We start from the raw sequence: 15,512 nt of genomic DNA on the forward strand, positions 1-15,512 counted from the left end.
TAACCTCATTGACAACCTTTTTAATGTATTCATATCACGACACATCGCAAGTCATGTATACAAATGTCCATCCCTCTTATATGGGGCATCTATCACCCATAGAGCGTCATTCCCCAAAACTTAGGCACCAAGCCCCCGTCTAACTCGTCTTTCTTGGTCTCTTTCTCTTTCTTCATCATCGCCGTCTCCTTCGGTCGCCTCTTCATAATTCGAGCTCTATTTCTATACCTGTTGATCATTTCCCTCCTAACCGCCCTCCGTGTCTTCCAATCATCCCTTTCTCCTTCTTCACTTAACCTCAGCAAATCATCGTCAACCTTCTTGTACATGACCTCCCACTCAAGCCACTTCTCGACTCCTGGGATCGCGATGCTGAGTGTGGGCAGAGCCAAGAGTTTCGGGGTCGATGTGGCAAGAAGCTCTTGTTCCCAGTCGGAGAGGCGGCGTGGGCGGGTCGGGACTATGTGAAGGACTGGTTTTGCAAAGGGGTCGATGGGGACAAGAGGTGTGGGTTCGTTGTAGGGGGTTATAGCTGTTGGTGATGCTGTTGAAGTGGATGAGGTCTCCTTTGGTTCAGCGGTAGAAATTTGCTTGCTGTTGGTAGGTGTTGGCGAATCTATTGGTTGTGATGGCGATGTTGCAGGAGTCAATTGTCCTGTTTGATTGGTGATAGGGATAGCTGTTTTCGATACCTTGGCTGCGGGTTCTGAAAGAAGGCCGAATCGTTGGCCAGCCTCAGGTATCGCGGATTCTGTGACTATGATCTTGTCCACTGGTGCTTGAGCGCCATCAGCGGCAGGGTTAGAAGAAGTCGGCTCTCGCTTTTCATACTGGTTCTGTTGCTGCATCTGCACACTCGATCTCTCTACTTCCAATTTCCTCGCCTCCATCTGCGCTTTATACTTCAGCTGCGCCTGAACATTATCCCATTCCGGCCACCAGCCACCCCCGTTTATCAGCTCGGTTACATCAATCGCCGCATAAATCGCAGGCAATGTATACCTGATTTTTCCTGGAGCATGCTTCTTCAGCTTGGAAGCTAGTTCTTTCTTTTGCTCCTCACCAAGAGCCTCCCGAAACGGCTTTTGATGCTCCATCTCGAAGGGCGCTACCCGCACAGGGCAGGGGAATCGATGCCGGATGCGCACCCAGTAGCGTCCATCAAAGAGCTGGGCTTGTGTCCATACACTCCAACCCCACTCGCTCGGGTGCTTACCAACGCGTTGGCGCAGGGGACGCTTCTTGAACTCGATTTGTGGGCGAGGAGCGTGCGAGACATATGGTGCTCTTGTGAGCTGCCAGCGGATAGGGCCGCGCCCTTCTAATGGGACAAAGTGCACACCGCAGATGACGTATGGCTTCGGATCTGGCGGGCGTATGCCTTCTTCGACGAGATCCGGGAAGATCATGTTGATTAAATGGTCCAACTGTGCGACCTGGCTGAGTTCTCGTTCAGGGGTTACCATGGAGAGCAGCTTGCGCAACATGAGACCTGCGATGAGACGGTAGTGCGCCACACGCCGCTGGCGGGCCGCAGGAGACGATGCTGATCTCCGGGGTACGCTCGGGAAGGAAAACTTAGGAAATGTTATCACAAGCGTGCCTGTATTTGGCTCAAATAAGTGGATGTGAGCATTACGCAGCGTCCTGGCAGCCTCCGCTTCCTCGCGAATGACCCTATCCCGACATCGCTTGGCAAGGGAGAGAATGGACGGCTTTTGCAGAGCCACAGGCAAGGTGTAATTTTTGTACATGTGCCGCACCGCGTTGCGCATGGTCAGCGTCGGGTCGGCGTTGGTATGATCTTCGAACCAAGGGATATCGTTTTCCAGACACGTAGCGATCAAGCGGTCTTTGGAGAAGCCCAGCAGGGGCCGGTAGACCATGACCCCCCCGTTCTCGAATTCCATGGGGGTCAAAGGCGGAACGCGCTCCACATCCTTAACAACAGGATCCTGCTCGTCAAGGTAGGCGTCTATGCCGGCCATGTCTGCTCTCAGCCCTTCTTCCAGTTCCTGAGCGAACACCTCAGGGTCAATCATATCTTTCATCTCTTTCCGCATCTTCTTCCGTTCCTTACCGGTTGGACGCAGGACGTAAAAGGGATGGCGCCGGCGCTGGTCGTCGACAAGGCCACTGCGGTAGACGCCATGCAAGTCATAGCATTCGGGGATATCGGTCGACGGCCGCATACCCTGCAGGCCGCGGTACCCGTGGCCCGACAGGACCCGCATCAACACAGTCTCGTACTGGTCATCTTGGTGATGAGCTGTAAAGAGGGAGGAAATGTGCTGCGTTCGGCACATATTCCCAATAGCCCGGTAACGCAGATACCGCGCCAGAGTCTCGATGTTGGGCAGCTCGTTCGGGTTAGCGCCCTTATAGGGCAGAAACGGGTCCCAACGTAACTTGATCACGCTGGACTTAATCTTTAGCTTTTCCATAAGCAGTCTGGAGACGTTGGAAGCCTCAACATCGCTCCCCTCACGCAGCCCGTGGTCAATGATGATGGCGTAAGGACTGCTAACCGGGTGATCTGCCACCTTGAACCAGCAGTCCGTCGGCCGAATTTTAGAACAGAGGTAGGCTAAGGCCATAGAGTCCACGCCGCCACTGACAGCCAGAGCTAATTGAGGGCGTCAGCGAGCTAGATCGGTAAGTCAGGGCAGCACAGAAGCAGATATAGTGAGGATAAGCCTACCAATGGGCCGATGAATGCGCGCCCGGTTGGCTGGGAAGCGCGGCGGGCATGTTGCCCGCAAAGCCTCGAGGAATTCACTCGGGCTGATTGCCCGCGCACTGCGGTGCAGAACGGGTGGCGTAGTCATTCCATCACAATCACCAATGTGTGTGCGAGTGAAGTTGGGGGAGGTTAAGACACAAATGCGAGGGGCAGCATATTCTATGACATGCCGCGACGCTCTTATCGATAAGGAATCCTGGACCAGGTGCCCGCAGCGCAAGGGGCAGCCGGGGTCTTTCGGGTCATTGCCTGCCGGTGCCGGACCTGATCGCCGCGACATGGAGGAGGGAAAAACAGAAAAAAAAAAAGGAATTTGTTGACTTCTTATCACCATGTCCACTTAACGACACAACCACGACATAAAACACCCTCCAATCAGTGACCTGCGCCGCCAATGCTCATATCAAGCATCGCATAGTTCTCGCGACCCGACTTCTTTCCCATCTCACGCCGCCGCTGCCATCCCCGCAAGCCCAACTCGCCGCCGATGAACGGGACAGGCGCCCCCAATCGCATCGATAACGTCACTCTCACACGATCTACACCTTCACACGCAAACGAAACCATGGCCCCCTCCGAGTTACCCCCACCTCCCTTCCAAACCGCTCTCTTAGCCGGCGCCGTCGCCGGCACAACGGTCGACCTCTCCCTCTTTCCTCTCGACACCCTGAAAACCCGTCTGCAATCTGCCGAAGGCTTCTTCGCTTCCGGCGGCTTCCGTGGCATCTACCGTGGGATCGGCTCGGTCGTAGTCGGCAGCGCACCGGGCGCAGCCTTCTTCTTCTGCACATACGAAACAACTAAGGGGCTCATGCTCTCCTACTCGACCTCAGGAGAGGACGAATACACCCGGAAAAAGCATGCCGCCATCACGCACATGGTCGCAGCCTCAGCAGGCGAGATCGCAGCGTGTGCGGTGCGCGTGCCGACGGAGGTGGTCAAGCAGCGGGCACAGGCCGGGCAGCATGGGGGACGGTCGTGGGACGCACTGTCACACATTCTGCGGGGCAATGGGGATAGAAAGAGTGTTGGAGTCGTCAAGAGGGCGTGTACCATCTGGCGGGAGCTGTACCGCGGGTGGGGGATCACGGTGATGCGGGAGGTGCCGTTCACGGTGCTGCAGTTCCCACTGTGGGAGGCGCTGAAGGCCTGGGGGCGGGAGCGCAAGGCGCGCACGGGGAGAGGGCTGCTTGGGGAGGGGGCAGGTTCTTCGCAGAAGCGTGACGTCGATGGGAGGATGATCGAAGAGGAGGTCAGCGCGCCGGAGTCGGCGCTTTATGGCAGCTTAGCGGGTGGGTTTGCGGCGGCGGCGACGACACCGCTGGATGTGCTTAAGACTCGGGTCATGCTGAGTAAGGAGCGAGAGAGTATCACCAGCATCGTGAGGAGCATCTGGCGGGAGGGTGGGGTGAGGTCTTTCTTTGCGGGTATTGGACCCCGTGTGATGTGGATTAGCGCTGGCGGCGCCATCTTCTTGGGGAGCTACCAGTGGGCAGTTAATATGTTGGATCGGAGGGACAAGGGAACAGTCTAAATGGTTACTTGACCGAAGACGTCTAGATAGAGGGCAGCAATGGGCATGGGCAGGCGCACTTCAGGCTTCAATCGGGAACTTTTTGTGTAAAAGACAACGACGACATATGCTGTACAACAGTAGGACGATATATACCCGATAGACACACTATAGACGGCTAATGGGATAGGGGTTCCGGATACAAAGCCTCTTTTGCTGCGAACCATCACTCGAATCTCTAATACCAAATACGCTCTACCATCCCAGCCTTTTTACCCTTCTATTTGATCGACTTGGCCATTGGTAGCTAAGAAATGCTTTTCATACTCTCCCTTATCCTGTTGCGCTTCTCGAGAGTATAGCCCATCCTAATTTACTGTCGTCCTTTTAGCTCCTGGTACCCCTTGGTACTTTGACCTGGAGTTTCGCTGTTCCCCAGGGCTTGGATTAAACGGCGCGCGAGCTGGCAGATGGCAATGTTGTCACCTAAGCTGCCGAATGTAAGCCCAACCTCCATAGCTGGCTAGATCATATCAATGGTGAAGAAAAGGGAGCTTAAAACAAGAGGCCTTGTTGGAAACCAACGTGGATGAGCAGCTTAAAAACTTGGGTGATGTAATACAGAACTGTTCGGGGAGTCAGGTAAAGCCATAGGGTTATTATGTCAATGTCAGAGAAATGACGGCTCTAGATGATTACCAAAGCGCACTTTAAGTTGACTTAGGTAAACCCATACGGCACTGACCTTGGATGTTCAACATTCAGGCTTTTTGTGGTTGTGATTGAAATACACATACTTTGATTTGGTCACACCAGTACCTTCCTGCAGGATACATTCATACCCTCGCCCAGATAAATCTTTTACCGCCTCTTCTCTGATTATTCACAGTAGTAGATACGTGAGGTAGTTGTAGTATTCACACCCCTTGATCTCATTCGTTCGAGCCTTATATAGGCACTTACATCATTGTTGGCAAAGTCTAAAAGTACAGGAATGTATGTTCTGGGATTTGCTTCTTTCATATGGATAATGGTAGAAGGGATCCCCAGGCAACAACCGAAAGTCGGCCAATGTTCTCTGACTTCGAGGTATATTAACTTACTCGATACTACTTCATACAAACGAGAGATCAGTAAACAAACGACCGATCGGCACCATCAACAAGACGACATGTGTGGGGCAATAAGCACTACCATTGGAAATAGAACCAGTAGGGATATCAATAAATCACACCCCCTTGGTCTCTCACTACAAAAAAGTGGTATAATAAAAAAGGAGACTTGTCTCTCGATATACAAAGGAAACGAGGGAAGAAAAAAAAAGGGAAAACCGTTTCCAAAATTTCGAGACTCACAGACATCAGTCTTACGTCGTCGTGACCAAGAAAAGGAAAGAAAAGAAACGAAGAAAAAAAAAATTTCCCGCCCGCCTTGCTTGAACTCGCTTTCAAGCCGTTTAAAGGTCAAGAAGAAAAATGAACAGAAAGTTCCAGAGATATCGCCCATCACCATAGATTTGTTGTATCCGTCCGTTAAAACATCTCCACCTCCGACTCCTCTTCCTCTTGCTTCTCTTCATCTTCCTTATTATTTCCCTCCGCCGCCGAACCCCATGGTAGTTTCGTCCTGAATCTTGTTGGTATTAGTCTTGTCATTATCGGGCTTCTTCTTGTCGCCCTCCTTGTCATTACTACGACTCTCGCCTTGCTCTTCTTCCTCCGTCTTCTCCGCCAACTTGGGCGAGATGGGGCTCTCCGAGCGCAGCAGCAACAGCTCCCGCGGCACCGTGAGCGAGCTCACATAGGACCCGCGACCCCGGCGATGTGAGCGATAATAAGGAGAGGGGGATGCCCTGTCGGGGACAGAAACGCCCCCCTCCTCAATAGGAGCACGCAACCCACCTTCCAGGCGGGCCAACGCCAGCTCCCGAGGGCCGAGCGTGGCTGCCCGTGGGGTGCTGATCCATGAAGCCCGGTTCGGGCGCACGACAGGACCGGGCGAGGGAGACGGGGTCTCCCGCGTAGCAGTATTAAAAGCTGCATTAGCTGCCGCATCATCGGCAGAGGCGCCCTCAGCGGGAGGTTCCAAGAGCGCTGATTCTCGCGCCCGAGGGGCGGTGAAGGAGGCCCTCGGGGTGTTTACCCATGACCCCCGGTTCCTGCGAGAGAGGGGCGGGGATGGGGTTGCCCTCGGACTCGCTAACGCGATCGTCAGCGGCGAGGTCAGCGACGTCCTCGTCGTCCTCGACGATCTTGGTGGGGAGATCGTGGCTGTTGTGGTGGTGGTGGTGGTGGTGGTGTTGTCCTCCGAGCATGTACTGCTGGGAGCTCCGCTCAGGGGTCGTGATGGCAGTACTCGCGAATGACATGCTAGTGCTGCTGCGGTTGGGAACGAGATCCGGTGTGGGTGGGATGCTAGAGAGCCGGCCACTGTTGGGTCGAAGGAGGGTGCTGCTATCGTCCCCGACATCGGACGTAGCCGCCGAGGCTCCATCGTCACTGGGTACTGTTGAGAGAGAACTCCCCCGGCGACTTTTCGATTCCCGAGCCCGAGAGGTCGGAGTATCCGACCTCCCAAGCTCGGTGGCTTCGGAGATTTGTAGGCTATCAACAGCTGCCTGGCACTGTTCCGCGATGTTGCGGATGATGTGGGCGATGGCGTCCGTCTTGTCCTTGAGATGACGGTCGGCCACGTCGATGAACTTCTGGGCCGAGATGCGCCGGCTGGCAATCGCCAGGTTCTTGATGAAGCGCGCATCACTCTGGTCCAGACCTTCCTCTGCGATCCTGTTAGTACCATCGGGCCAATGGTTGTCAGCTCGGGGGGTCTCACTTTCAGCGGCGGCCTTGGCGACGGCCTCAGCCTCAGCTTCGTCCTCAGCGGCAAAGCCAGCCTCGATCTCAGCGGCCAACTCCTCGGGCGAGGTCAGCGACTTGACAAGGTGCTCCATGTGGTGATGCTGGCCAGCAATCAAACTGCGCAGGTGCAGCACAACACGGCGAGCCTCGTCGCGTTGCCGGACGATCGTCACGTTGGTCTGCTGGAGCGCGCTGAGCTCCTTCTTGTTCCTCTTGCGCTCGCGCTCGAGCTCCTCGGCGATCTCCTGCTGCAGGACAAGAGCCTCAAGGGCATCGTCACGCTGCTTCTCGGTACCAGCGAGACGGACTGACAGGCGAGCAGACTCATCCTTCTGCTGCTCAATGAGAGCAGCCAGACGACGGTTCTCGCGCTTGTGGTTCTCGATCTTGACCTTGAGATCTTGGGTCTCCTTGGTGAGGGTATCAGCGTAGGCCTGAAACTTGACGAACTGCTGCTTCCAGCTCTCAAGCTCCTCAATGAGGTAGTTGTTCCTCTTGGTGACCTTGCTGAGCTCCATATCCATGCGACCCTTGAGGTTGATGAAGTCCTGCCAGGCCTCCATAGCGTCTCTCGAGTACTGGTTCCGCTCGCGCACAATCTCATTCAGATGCCTCATAGAAACCTTGGTCATGAGTGGCTTCTTGACAGAGCCGCCAAAGACGGCCTTGAGGCCGGTGTTCCGCAGCACCTTCTCGCAGTAGTGATCCATGACAGTCATGACGGCGTCCTGGTTCCACCACTCAGGATCCTGGATGCGCTCGACCTCACCGCGCATGACGATGATCTGGCCGGCAGGAACCAGCTTGCCGCCACCGTAAGCAGAGCGCAGATGCAGAGGAACGCCCGAAGGCGTGACATCACCGTTTAAGGCCTGAGTCAACCTTTGGATGAACTTCTGGCGCTGGCTGGGCGTGAGAACATTCGGCGGGTTCGAAGTGAGCACGAAATTGCGGTCGAGATCAACGACTAGAGCATCAGCCGGCGCCGTGAAGAGAGACCTGCACTCAGCCGTGATGCCCAAAATGTACGGGCCGGGCTCTTCAACAAGTTCCTTGGCGTGACGAGCGTGAACAATCGGGACGTAAAGACCGCTCCACTCGTAGACGCGGACACAGAAGCGAACCGTCTCAGCAGCCATGGTCAACATGGCAGGGTAGTGGCTAACGAAGATGATACGCCGGGTAGGCGAAATGGCGGCTTCAATGACGCCGACGATGTTGGGAATCGAAAGGCAGCAGAAAAGAGGCCACAAAGCGAAGTTTTGAAACCCAGTCGGAGAAGAAGGGAACTGGTAGACGAGGGCGTAGTCCTTCATGTCGATGCGAACCAGGTCGTTCAAGCGAGGGGCAGGGAAGCTCAGGATGCGTGAGACCTCTTCGGCATGGAAAAGATTGGTTGCCTTGTTCCAGTGGATCCACATGCCACGCAGGTAATCGCCGAGCAGGTTATAGAGCGGGTAGCGCGAGAGGAAGGAGAGGCAGTAGGGAATCCAGTATGTCTCATCCGGGTTGTCATAGAAATCGGGCTCTGTCCTCCTGCGCAGCTCCCGGATGGTCTCGGCGCGCTTCTCATCAGCACGGGACCACACGCGCAAACAAATGCCATATAGCGTGTGGGATGAGTCCTGCTGGAGGACGAAGGCATGATGAGTGCAATGTGGCTGGGTCCGGCCAGTGCAAATTTCCACGTCATGAGGGAAGCATGCCTAGAGACTGGTTAGCTGAAAACGCAGATACACATGACAAATGCATGTCCTTCAAAAACAACATACCCTCATAGCGGCGTGGAGAGCACGGGCAATCTCGTTGTCATGCTCTAACCTCGGACTGCTCCCCAAGATCTCGGGAAGCCAGAACTGAGGAACAGCACCCTTCATGTGGCTGATCTTACCCTGCGGCGGAGGAGGCGCCCTGACCCATTGGGACGGCTCACGACCAACACCACACACCATGTAGGCGTGGGTGAGGGTCTTGGGCGTCCGCTGAGGCTTGACATTCAGGGTATTGGGCAACGGCTGGGTGATGCGCGAGTGAAGGGACGAGGTCCGGCTGGGGATGACGACATTGCCGTCGGCCTGGTCACGCGTGACGGGACGATCGCGGTCGCTCGTCCGCGGACGGGTAAACGAAGAGTGTGTGTTCAGTGAGGGTGGCATTGTTAGGCGATTGACAAATGTGATGCCAGCACCTTCGAAAGAAAATGCCAGAGGCGGCAACCTGCTGAGAGAGGCTCAGCAAGCTAACGGGCCGCAGCGGCGACGCGGTGATCGGCCGGCTTCCTGGTGTTCGGCAGTCGAAACAAGGGCCAGCGTGTTTCGATGGCTTGATAGGTCAATCGTTCAACAATTCTTGCAGAAAGGTGAAGCAAAACGACGCGGAAAAGCTGGTATCATGAAGACAGCGACGCGTTCGTGTGGATGGAGGCTGGTATTGATGATGGCGGTCAGGCAGAACGAGCAACGCTCTCGAGAGATCCACGAGCCTGTCGCCTGTACCGTGGAGAGAAGTAGATGGAAGTCGAAGTAAGACAATGGAAAAAGAAACAGAGGTGGGGAGGATGGAGGTCAAGCAGAGCACCAAGCACGCGACAGACAGACAACAGGCTGGCCGCTGGACTGGCTGTGTCTGGAACTCTTGATGCCGTGGTCTCACTCTCTTCACTCTTCCACACGTTCACTGGCCGCCCACCCTCGGTCAGGACTCAGGCTTTCTGATGGGAATATCCCTGACAGCAGCAGGCCAGTGCCGTCTATTGCAATGGGGATGGGGGGATGGAAGAAGTGGGTGAGAGAGGCAAAACGGGGCGTTTGAAGCTGGAGCCTGGAAAGAGAGGAAATGACAAAAAGGAGAAAAAAAAAGAGATTGGGCAATTGAGATGAGGTTGAAAGACAAGGAAGGGACCGAGCGCTGTGCCGTGGAGACCAGCGAAGCTGAACAGTGAAAAACGACTGGGGACTGGAGCGAGGGAAGCAGCAGGAAGCAGCTGCAGCTGCAGGAAAGAAAGCAAGGGAAGGCGGGCTGCAGGTAGGTGCGGGCAGATGCAGCAATGCAGAGCGCAGGCCCACGCTGGGAAACACCAGGAAGGAGGAAGCACAGAAAGTGTGATGAAGGAAGGAATGGAGCAATCGGGGCAGTTGAGGAGCGCCGCTTTCAGCCAGCCAGAGACGACCGAAGGAGCCCCGGCCCGGGGCCTGGGAAATAAGGTGGGGCCACTAGCCCCTGCTGCGCACGCAGCTTCAGGGGTTGAGGAGCCAGGGGAAGCCTCTCAAACCCGAGCGCCAAGAGAGCAGCCAATTCTCTCCAAGCTCGACCTATCTGCACGACTGCAGACACGCAGAGACTGGCTGCACTGTATGCTCTGCCCCAGCCAGAGCTCTGGGTAAGGTATTTTGGGACTAGCAATGTTTGAGAAAACGGCTGTCCGCAGAGCCTCTGCCATGTTTTAAATCTGCCAAATCGCGACTTTTGTGGCGGCTCCAGATGGCAGCACAGCATGGGCGATGGTCGGTAAGAGCTTTTCTCCTGGTTCCTGGCGTTCGTTGTGCCCACGTCCATCGCTTGCTTCTTTGCACAAATGATCTGCTTCTCCAACCCCCAGGAGGGTCTCCCGTAATCATACACAGTAAGAAATCTCTTGTTGGATACTGTGGTCAGGGCCCAGGGCCAACCAGCCTTGGCTTCTGCTGCTCTGTTTTCTTTGTTCCCGGCAATGGAGCTACCTGGTTCTGGGCTCGGTGGAGGAACGTTTGCAGAATGCACGATCTAATCAATAAGACAATTTCTCTGCATGCCATGATGACGTCTGCTTCAACGGATGGCTGGGTGATTCTCAAAGCGCATACTTCCGATCAAAGTACAAGATCGTTAAGCAAACCTGCAACTATAAGACATGGAAGACTGGACACCAGTCGGTGATCTGCTGTGTCGATCGGCTGCGGGGTGACCAAAAAAAAGGGGCTCCTCCCACCGGTGCAACACACAACTCCAATGCCACACTGCACTGTCGGTTGTCGTGGCTCGCACAAAACCAAATCAAATCCGATGTTCCTGTGTCCCTGTCGGCGAACTAACCAATGCCAAGGCTTTTCGAATCTTTCATCGACTGTCACTACTTGTGGCATCAAGACGTCGAGAGAAGGTCCGAGAAGTCCTGGGATCTTGTTGCCATCGCGATCCCAAGATTTCTTCCCGAGCTTTCGATCACATCAACAACCGTCTCACTCCCGCGAGCAAACGGCGCACGGTTGCCCCCAACTTTTAGCAAAGGTGGAGATCTCTATTTGCCTAAAGACCGGCGCAATGCAACCCATACAGCGTCGAAAAGCGTGATGTATATGCATTGTGACGCTACCACCTACCAGCGCTCAACGCCCTGCTGCAAAACCACTCTGCTATCCGGGCTCTTCGAAGCTCCCGAAGAGCAAAGATACCGGGTATCGCCATAGTATTAAGTGGGGTTCTTAAGCTCACCTCTTTACTTGAGACAAGGCGAGGGAAGTTCCAGAGAAACACCGTTATAGAGCTATCTGAGCTCTACAGTTTGTGTCCGTATCAACACCTTCATGCGTTTGTGTGTGTTCAGTTGTTTTGCAGCAACGAAGCCACAGCTTTGAACGGCTTGCCGATCTGTGCGCCAAAGACTGACAAAACGTTGGACAAGATATCGCATTACCAACACGTAAGCAAGACTGTTGCCCTCATAGTGGTAGACCAACAGTGTCTTCATGCACGTTACCGTCAAAAAAAGAAAGGCAAAAATCGATCTCGATCAGTCCAAAACTGGATCGATTATGGCTCTTTGCAGCACTTGCCCCGACTCAATGCTGCGCTCATTGGATTACCAAAGCTGTTCTCAGCGTCATCTCTTTTTTTGTCCTTCTTCGTGCTTTGTCAGCATGAGACGCGTTGCGTGAGCGGGTGGTTCGAGAGAACCAGACGAAGAGGGCTTAAAAACATTTAACGGCATTACCTCCGCGGAAACAGAACAATTGATTTTGACCGCTTTGTTATTGCCCTCGCAAACGTCATTGGCTGAGGCAAAGGAACCTCAGATGGTCTGAAGTAAAATCAACCCCAACGAAGTTCCTCGACCGAAGCTTATTACGCGGATCATGGGGGAAGACCTCGGGATCATCCCACGAGAACAAAGACCCTTGTGGAGATTTTCATTGTAGCACGAACTCGTGGGGTGGTGGGCCCAGTAGATTCAGATAAAATGCGATTATCTTATCGATAAGAAAATGAAGGCCGAGAAGTGATCCATCTCGAGATATGTTTTTTACGACCAACCACTCTTCCTGCCTTCTCTTCCAATTGCAAGCGACGTTCGTTTGCTTATCCTTTGCCTTCGTTTCAGCTCAGCTGTTGAGATCGTTTCATTGATCTCTGATCCCGTTAAGCCAGTCAGAATGTCAGAGACCACGCCTCTCAGCGCTCTTTGCAGCATCTGCCACAGTCAGGCGCCTAAGTATAAGTGCCCTGGCTGCGGCGCGCGAACTTGTTCGCTCGACTGCGTGAAGAAGCACAAAGTTCGCGCCGACTGCAGTGGCAAGCGCAATCCGGCCGCCTACATCCCCCTCGAGAAGTTGCGGACAGAAGCCGGCATCGACCACGACTACAATTTCCTCCATTCCATCGAGCGTGCCATCGAGAGAGCAGAGAAGGACATTATCGAGGAACGTCGAATCCTGAACGAGAAAGAGCTGCGCCCCGTTGACGAAGACCGCGCGTTTCGAAAGATCTGGATTGGCGAGGAGCTACGACATATTCCCGTCGAGGAATTGCGAAAGAAGCGGAGTGCGCAGAACTCCATCCAAAAAATCATTCCCGGTTTCGACAAACAAGTGCGCCGGCGCCTGCGCGAACTCGACATCGACGTCATTGTCGCGCCCAGTGGCTTATCGCGCCACAAAGAGAACAAGACCTGCTTCTATAACAAGGACCGACTCATCAACTGGCAAGTCGAGTGGTTGATCTATGGAACCCTGCCGGTTCGCTTGACCTTCCAACCACAGCAGCAGCCACATCGCATCCTCTATCGGACCCTTGAGTCCAACTCTCTGGCCAATGGTCTTGCAGGCGCCCTTCAGTGGTGGCATCGTGGCCAGACCGCTGAATACCGGAAGAAACTCGAGATCAGCTCTGATTACTACCGCGACGACGATGCCCACCCCAACAAGCGTCGCAAAATCCGTCAAGACGACATCCCCTTTTTCACCACCAATGCTCTCCCCTTCCCTGCCGAATACCAGCACCAAGACTTCGACAAGAGCACGTGGTCCCCGGCGCCATACACGACCCAGGACGTTAGCGGCGCCTGGAGTAACGATATCCCCGCCCCGTACGAGCCGCCCACACTGGAATCCGCGCTCACGACCTGCCGCTTCTTCCTAGCTTTCGTCGAGCGCAGCAAGCCCAACCAGAAGCTGCTGCTCCCCGTCGCTGCAAACGACAACTTCACCAATATCCTTGCTGGACGGACGGTGATCGAATTCCCGACCATCCACGCCGTGGCGCCGGGCGTGACCGGTCTGCCGGCGGGATGGTCGGTGGTCGACGGTCCCCGGGGCCAGAAGCGGGCTCCCGAGAACGGTAACAGTAGCGGCCCGAGCAAGAAACCCAAGGCCGACGCCGATTCATCGTCGGAGGCTGAGGAGGGAGAAGTTGACGACGACTTTGAGATGCCGGACGCTAATGCAGGGGGTGGCGCCGCGAGCGACGAGGACGATGACAGCGACAACGACAGCACCAGCAGCACCAGCAACAGCAGCGAGTCGTCGTCCGACGAAGAGGGTGAGGTTTGGGAAGGGGATCCCAACCTCACGGCCAGCACTAGCTCCCCCGCTCACGCGGAAACGCCTACTGCCCCGGCCGTCACTGCCGCCGACACCCACCAGCCCGAGGGGGCTCAGCGGAAATCTCCTTCCTTGACTCCCAAGCGGCTGGTGGACTACAGATCTTCAGATGAGGACTACATCAGCTGGTGAGTAACGGTTCAGTGTTGTTGTGGGATTTTCGTTGTTTTTATTATTGTTCCTGTTTCGATCTTCTATATTTTCCATCACTTCAGCGGGCACGACACGAGGACAGCATGACTGGGCTGGAGCAGTTGGCTCTGGCTGGAGGAGGCTAGCCTTTAACGTGGGCAAGCCCTCGACTCCGACTCCAATCCCGACACCAGCACCGGGAGTGCGCGCGAGTTACCGCACGCGGCCGACCTGTCTGCCCGCCCGCTGCTGGCCCACAAGTGTGTGCAGGCTATTTGTGCTCTGCTGCCCGCTGCGGCCACCAGAGGAGCCTGCCTGCGTCCAAGCCCGGGGTCAACGGCAAGCAGAAACTGGCTGGCGATAGTGCCGCCAGTGAGTAATGCATCACTCCTTCATCCTCTCCTTCCCCTTTTGTCCTCTCTCATCCGCTTACCCGTCCCTCGCTCTGAGAAACAGCTTCAAGGCATCACCTATCTATACTACAAACATCTATTCCTCTTATCTCGTTGAGTGATACTGACAGGATTCACAACAGATTACGATAGATATGGCCTCACGTCGTTCGCTTCGCACGTCTCCCGATGAAGGGGAGACGCATGTGTGATGTTATGCATATTTTGTACGACCTACGAAGCACAGCATGTTTTTGAGACGGACGGTTTTGATACCCCCTTGTAATTTCTAATTCGGCTACAACCATCTCGACACGATATACGGCCTAAATACCGACCTACATATCTATCGACTCTCCCTAACCATATAACGATTGATGAATCCAGGTGGCAACCAAGCGATTTGTACCCCCACGTAGAAGTACGTAGATGTGGGTATCCCTCCCTCCTGTTGTTGTGCCCGGTTACCTACTTGCCTAGGGTACCCCACCACTTGTCCCATAGCTTCGCTTCGGTTGCTCCCGCCGACAGGAGAGGCTCAGGATGGAGCGTGGTGTGATGCATGCAGCAGCAACAGGGTTTGTAGCGTACAGGGTACTAGGGTTAGGGCAAGGAGGGAGCAGAAAGGTAGCAATGTCAACACCAAAAGCGCTATCACAGTTTCACAACATCCGGGAAAGTGATCCTGTCTTGAGAGGGAGGGCATGGAAGAAGATGAAGAAGGGAAGTGTACTTGATCATTTGGTTGGTCGATTGGCAGGTTAGGAAGGTGAGCAAGCGGGACGGGAAAGTTCCGGGATCGAGGAATCGAATGACGTTGAAGGGAAAGCAGGTTTTGGATGCGAGCCTGAGACTTTTATGGCTGTTTGCCTTCTTTGAGATTTCCGTTAAACAGGGTTATGAGAAAGACCGTTAGGAGATCGGCATGACTGCTGACCCTGGGTCTTCTTCGTGGGATGTGTTGGGGCGTATTGTCGGCTCGACTGTAGGATCTAAACAACGTCGCTCGTGACGAAGTTC

General features: G+C 54.8%; 4 protein-coding genes across 4 annotated transcripts; 2 read left to right on the forward strand and 2 right to left on the reverse strand.

Annotated features, from left to right (window-relative positions):
- Window positions 1-92: 92 nt before the first annotated feature.
- On the reverse strand, window positions 93-2,828 carry CTHT_0004680 (uncharacterized protein; the record flags this gene model as incomplete). Its single annotated transcript, XM_006690945.1, has 2 exons — window positions 93-2,626; window positions 2,702-2,828. The coding sequence occupies 2 exons, from the start codon at window positions 2,826-2,828 to the stop codon at window positions 93-95; spliced, it is 2,661 nt and encodes an 886-aa protein (XP_006691008.1).
- Window positions 2,829-3,308: 480 nt separating this feature from the next.
- On the forward strand, window positions 3,309-4,277 carry CTHT_0004690 (mitochondrial carrier protein (pet8)-like protein; the record flags this gene model as incomplete). The annotated part of the gene is made up of 1 exon (XM_006690946.1): window positions 3,309-4,277. One exon carries the CDS (start codon window positions 3,309-3,311, stop codon window positions 4,275-4,277), a length of 969 nt encoding a protein of 322 aa, XP_006691009.1.
- A 1,566-nt stretch (window positions 4,278-5,843) lies between these two features.
- CTHT_0004700 (uncharacterized protein) lies at window positions 5,844-9,270 on the reverse strand (the record flags this gene model as incomplete). The annotated part of the gene is made up of 3 exons (XM_006690947.1): window positions 5,844-6,349; window positions 6,399-8,820; window positions 8,887-9,270. The coding sequence occupies 3 exons, from the start codon at window positions 9,268-9,270 to the stop codon at window positions 5,844-5,846; spliced, it is 3,312 nt and encodes a 1,103-aa protein (XP_006691010.1).
- A 3,252-nt stretch (window positions 9,271-12,522) lies between these two features.
- CTHT_0004710 (uncharacterized protein) lies at window positions 12,523-14,100 on the forward strand (the record flags this gene model as incomplete). The annotated part of the gene is made up of 1 exon (XM_006690948.1): window positions 12,523-14,100. One exon carries the CDS (start codon window positions 12,523-12,525, stop codon window positions 14,098-14,100), a length of 1,578 nt encoding a protein of 525 aa, XP_006691011.1.
- Between the last annotated feature and the right edge of the window lie 1,412 nt (window positions 14,101-15,512).

This window comes from Thermochaetoides thermophila (assembly GCF_000221225.1).
Source record: "Thermochaetoides thermophila DSM 1495 unplaced genomic scaffold scf7180000011806, whole genome shotgun sequence".
NCBI lineage: Eukaryota > Fungi > Ascomycota > Sordariomycetes > Sordariales > Chaetomiaceae > Thermochaetoides > Thermochaetoides thermophila.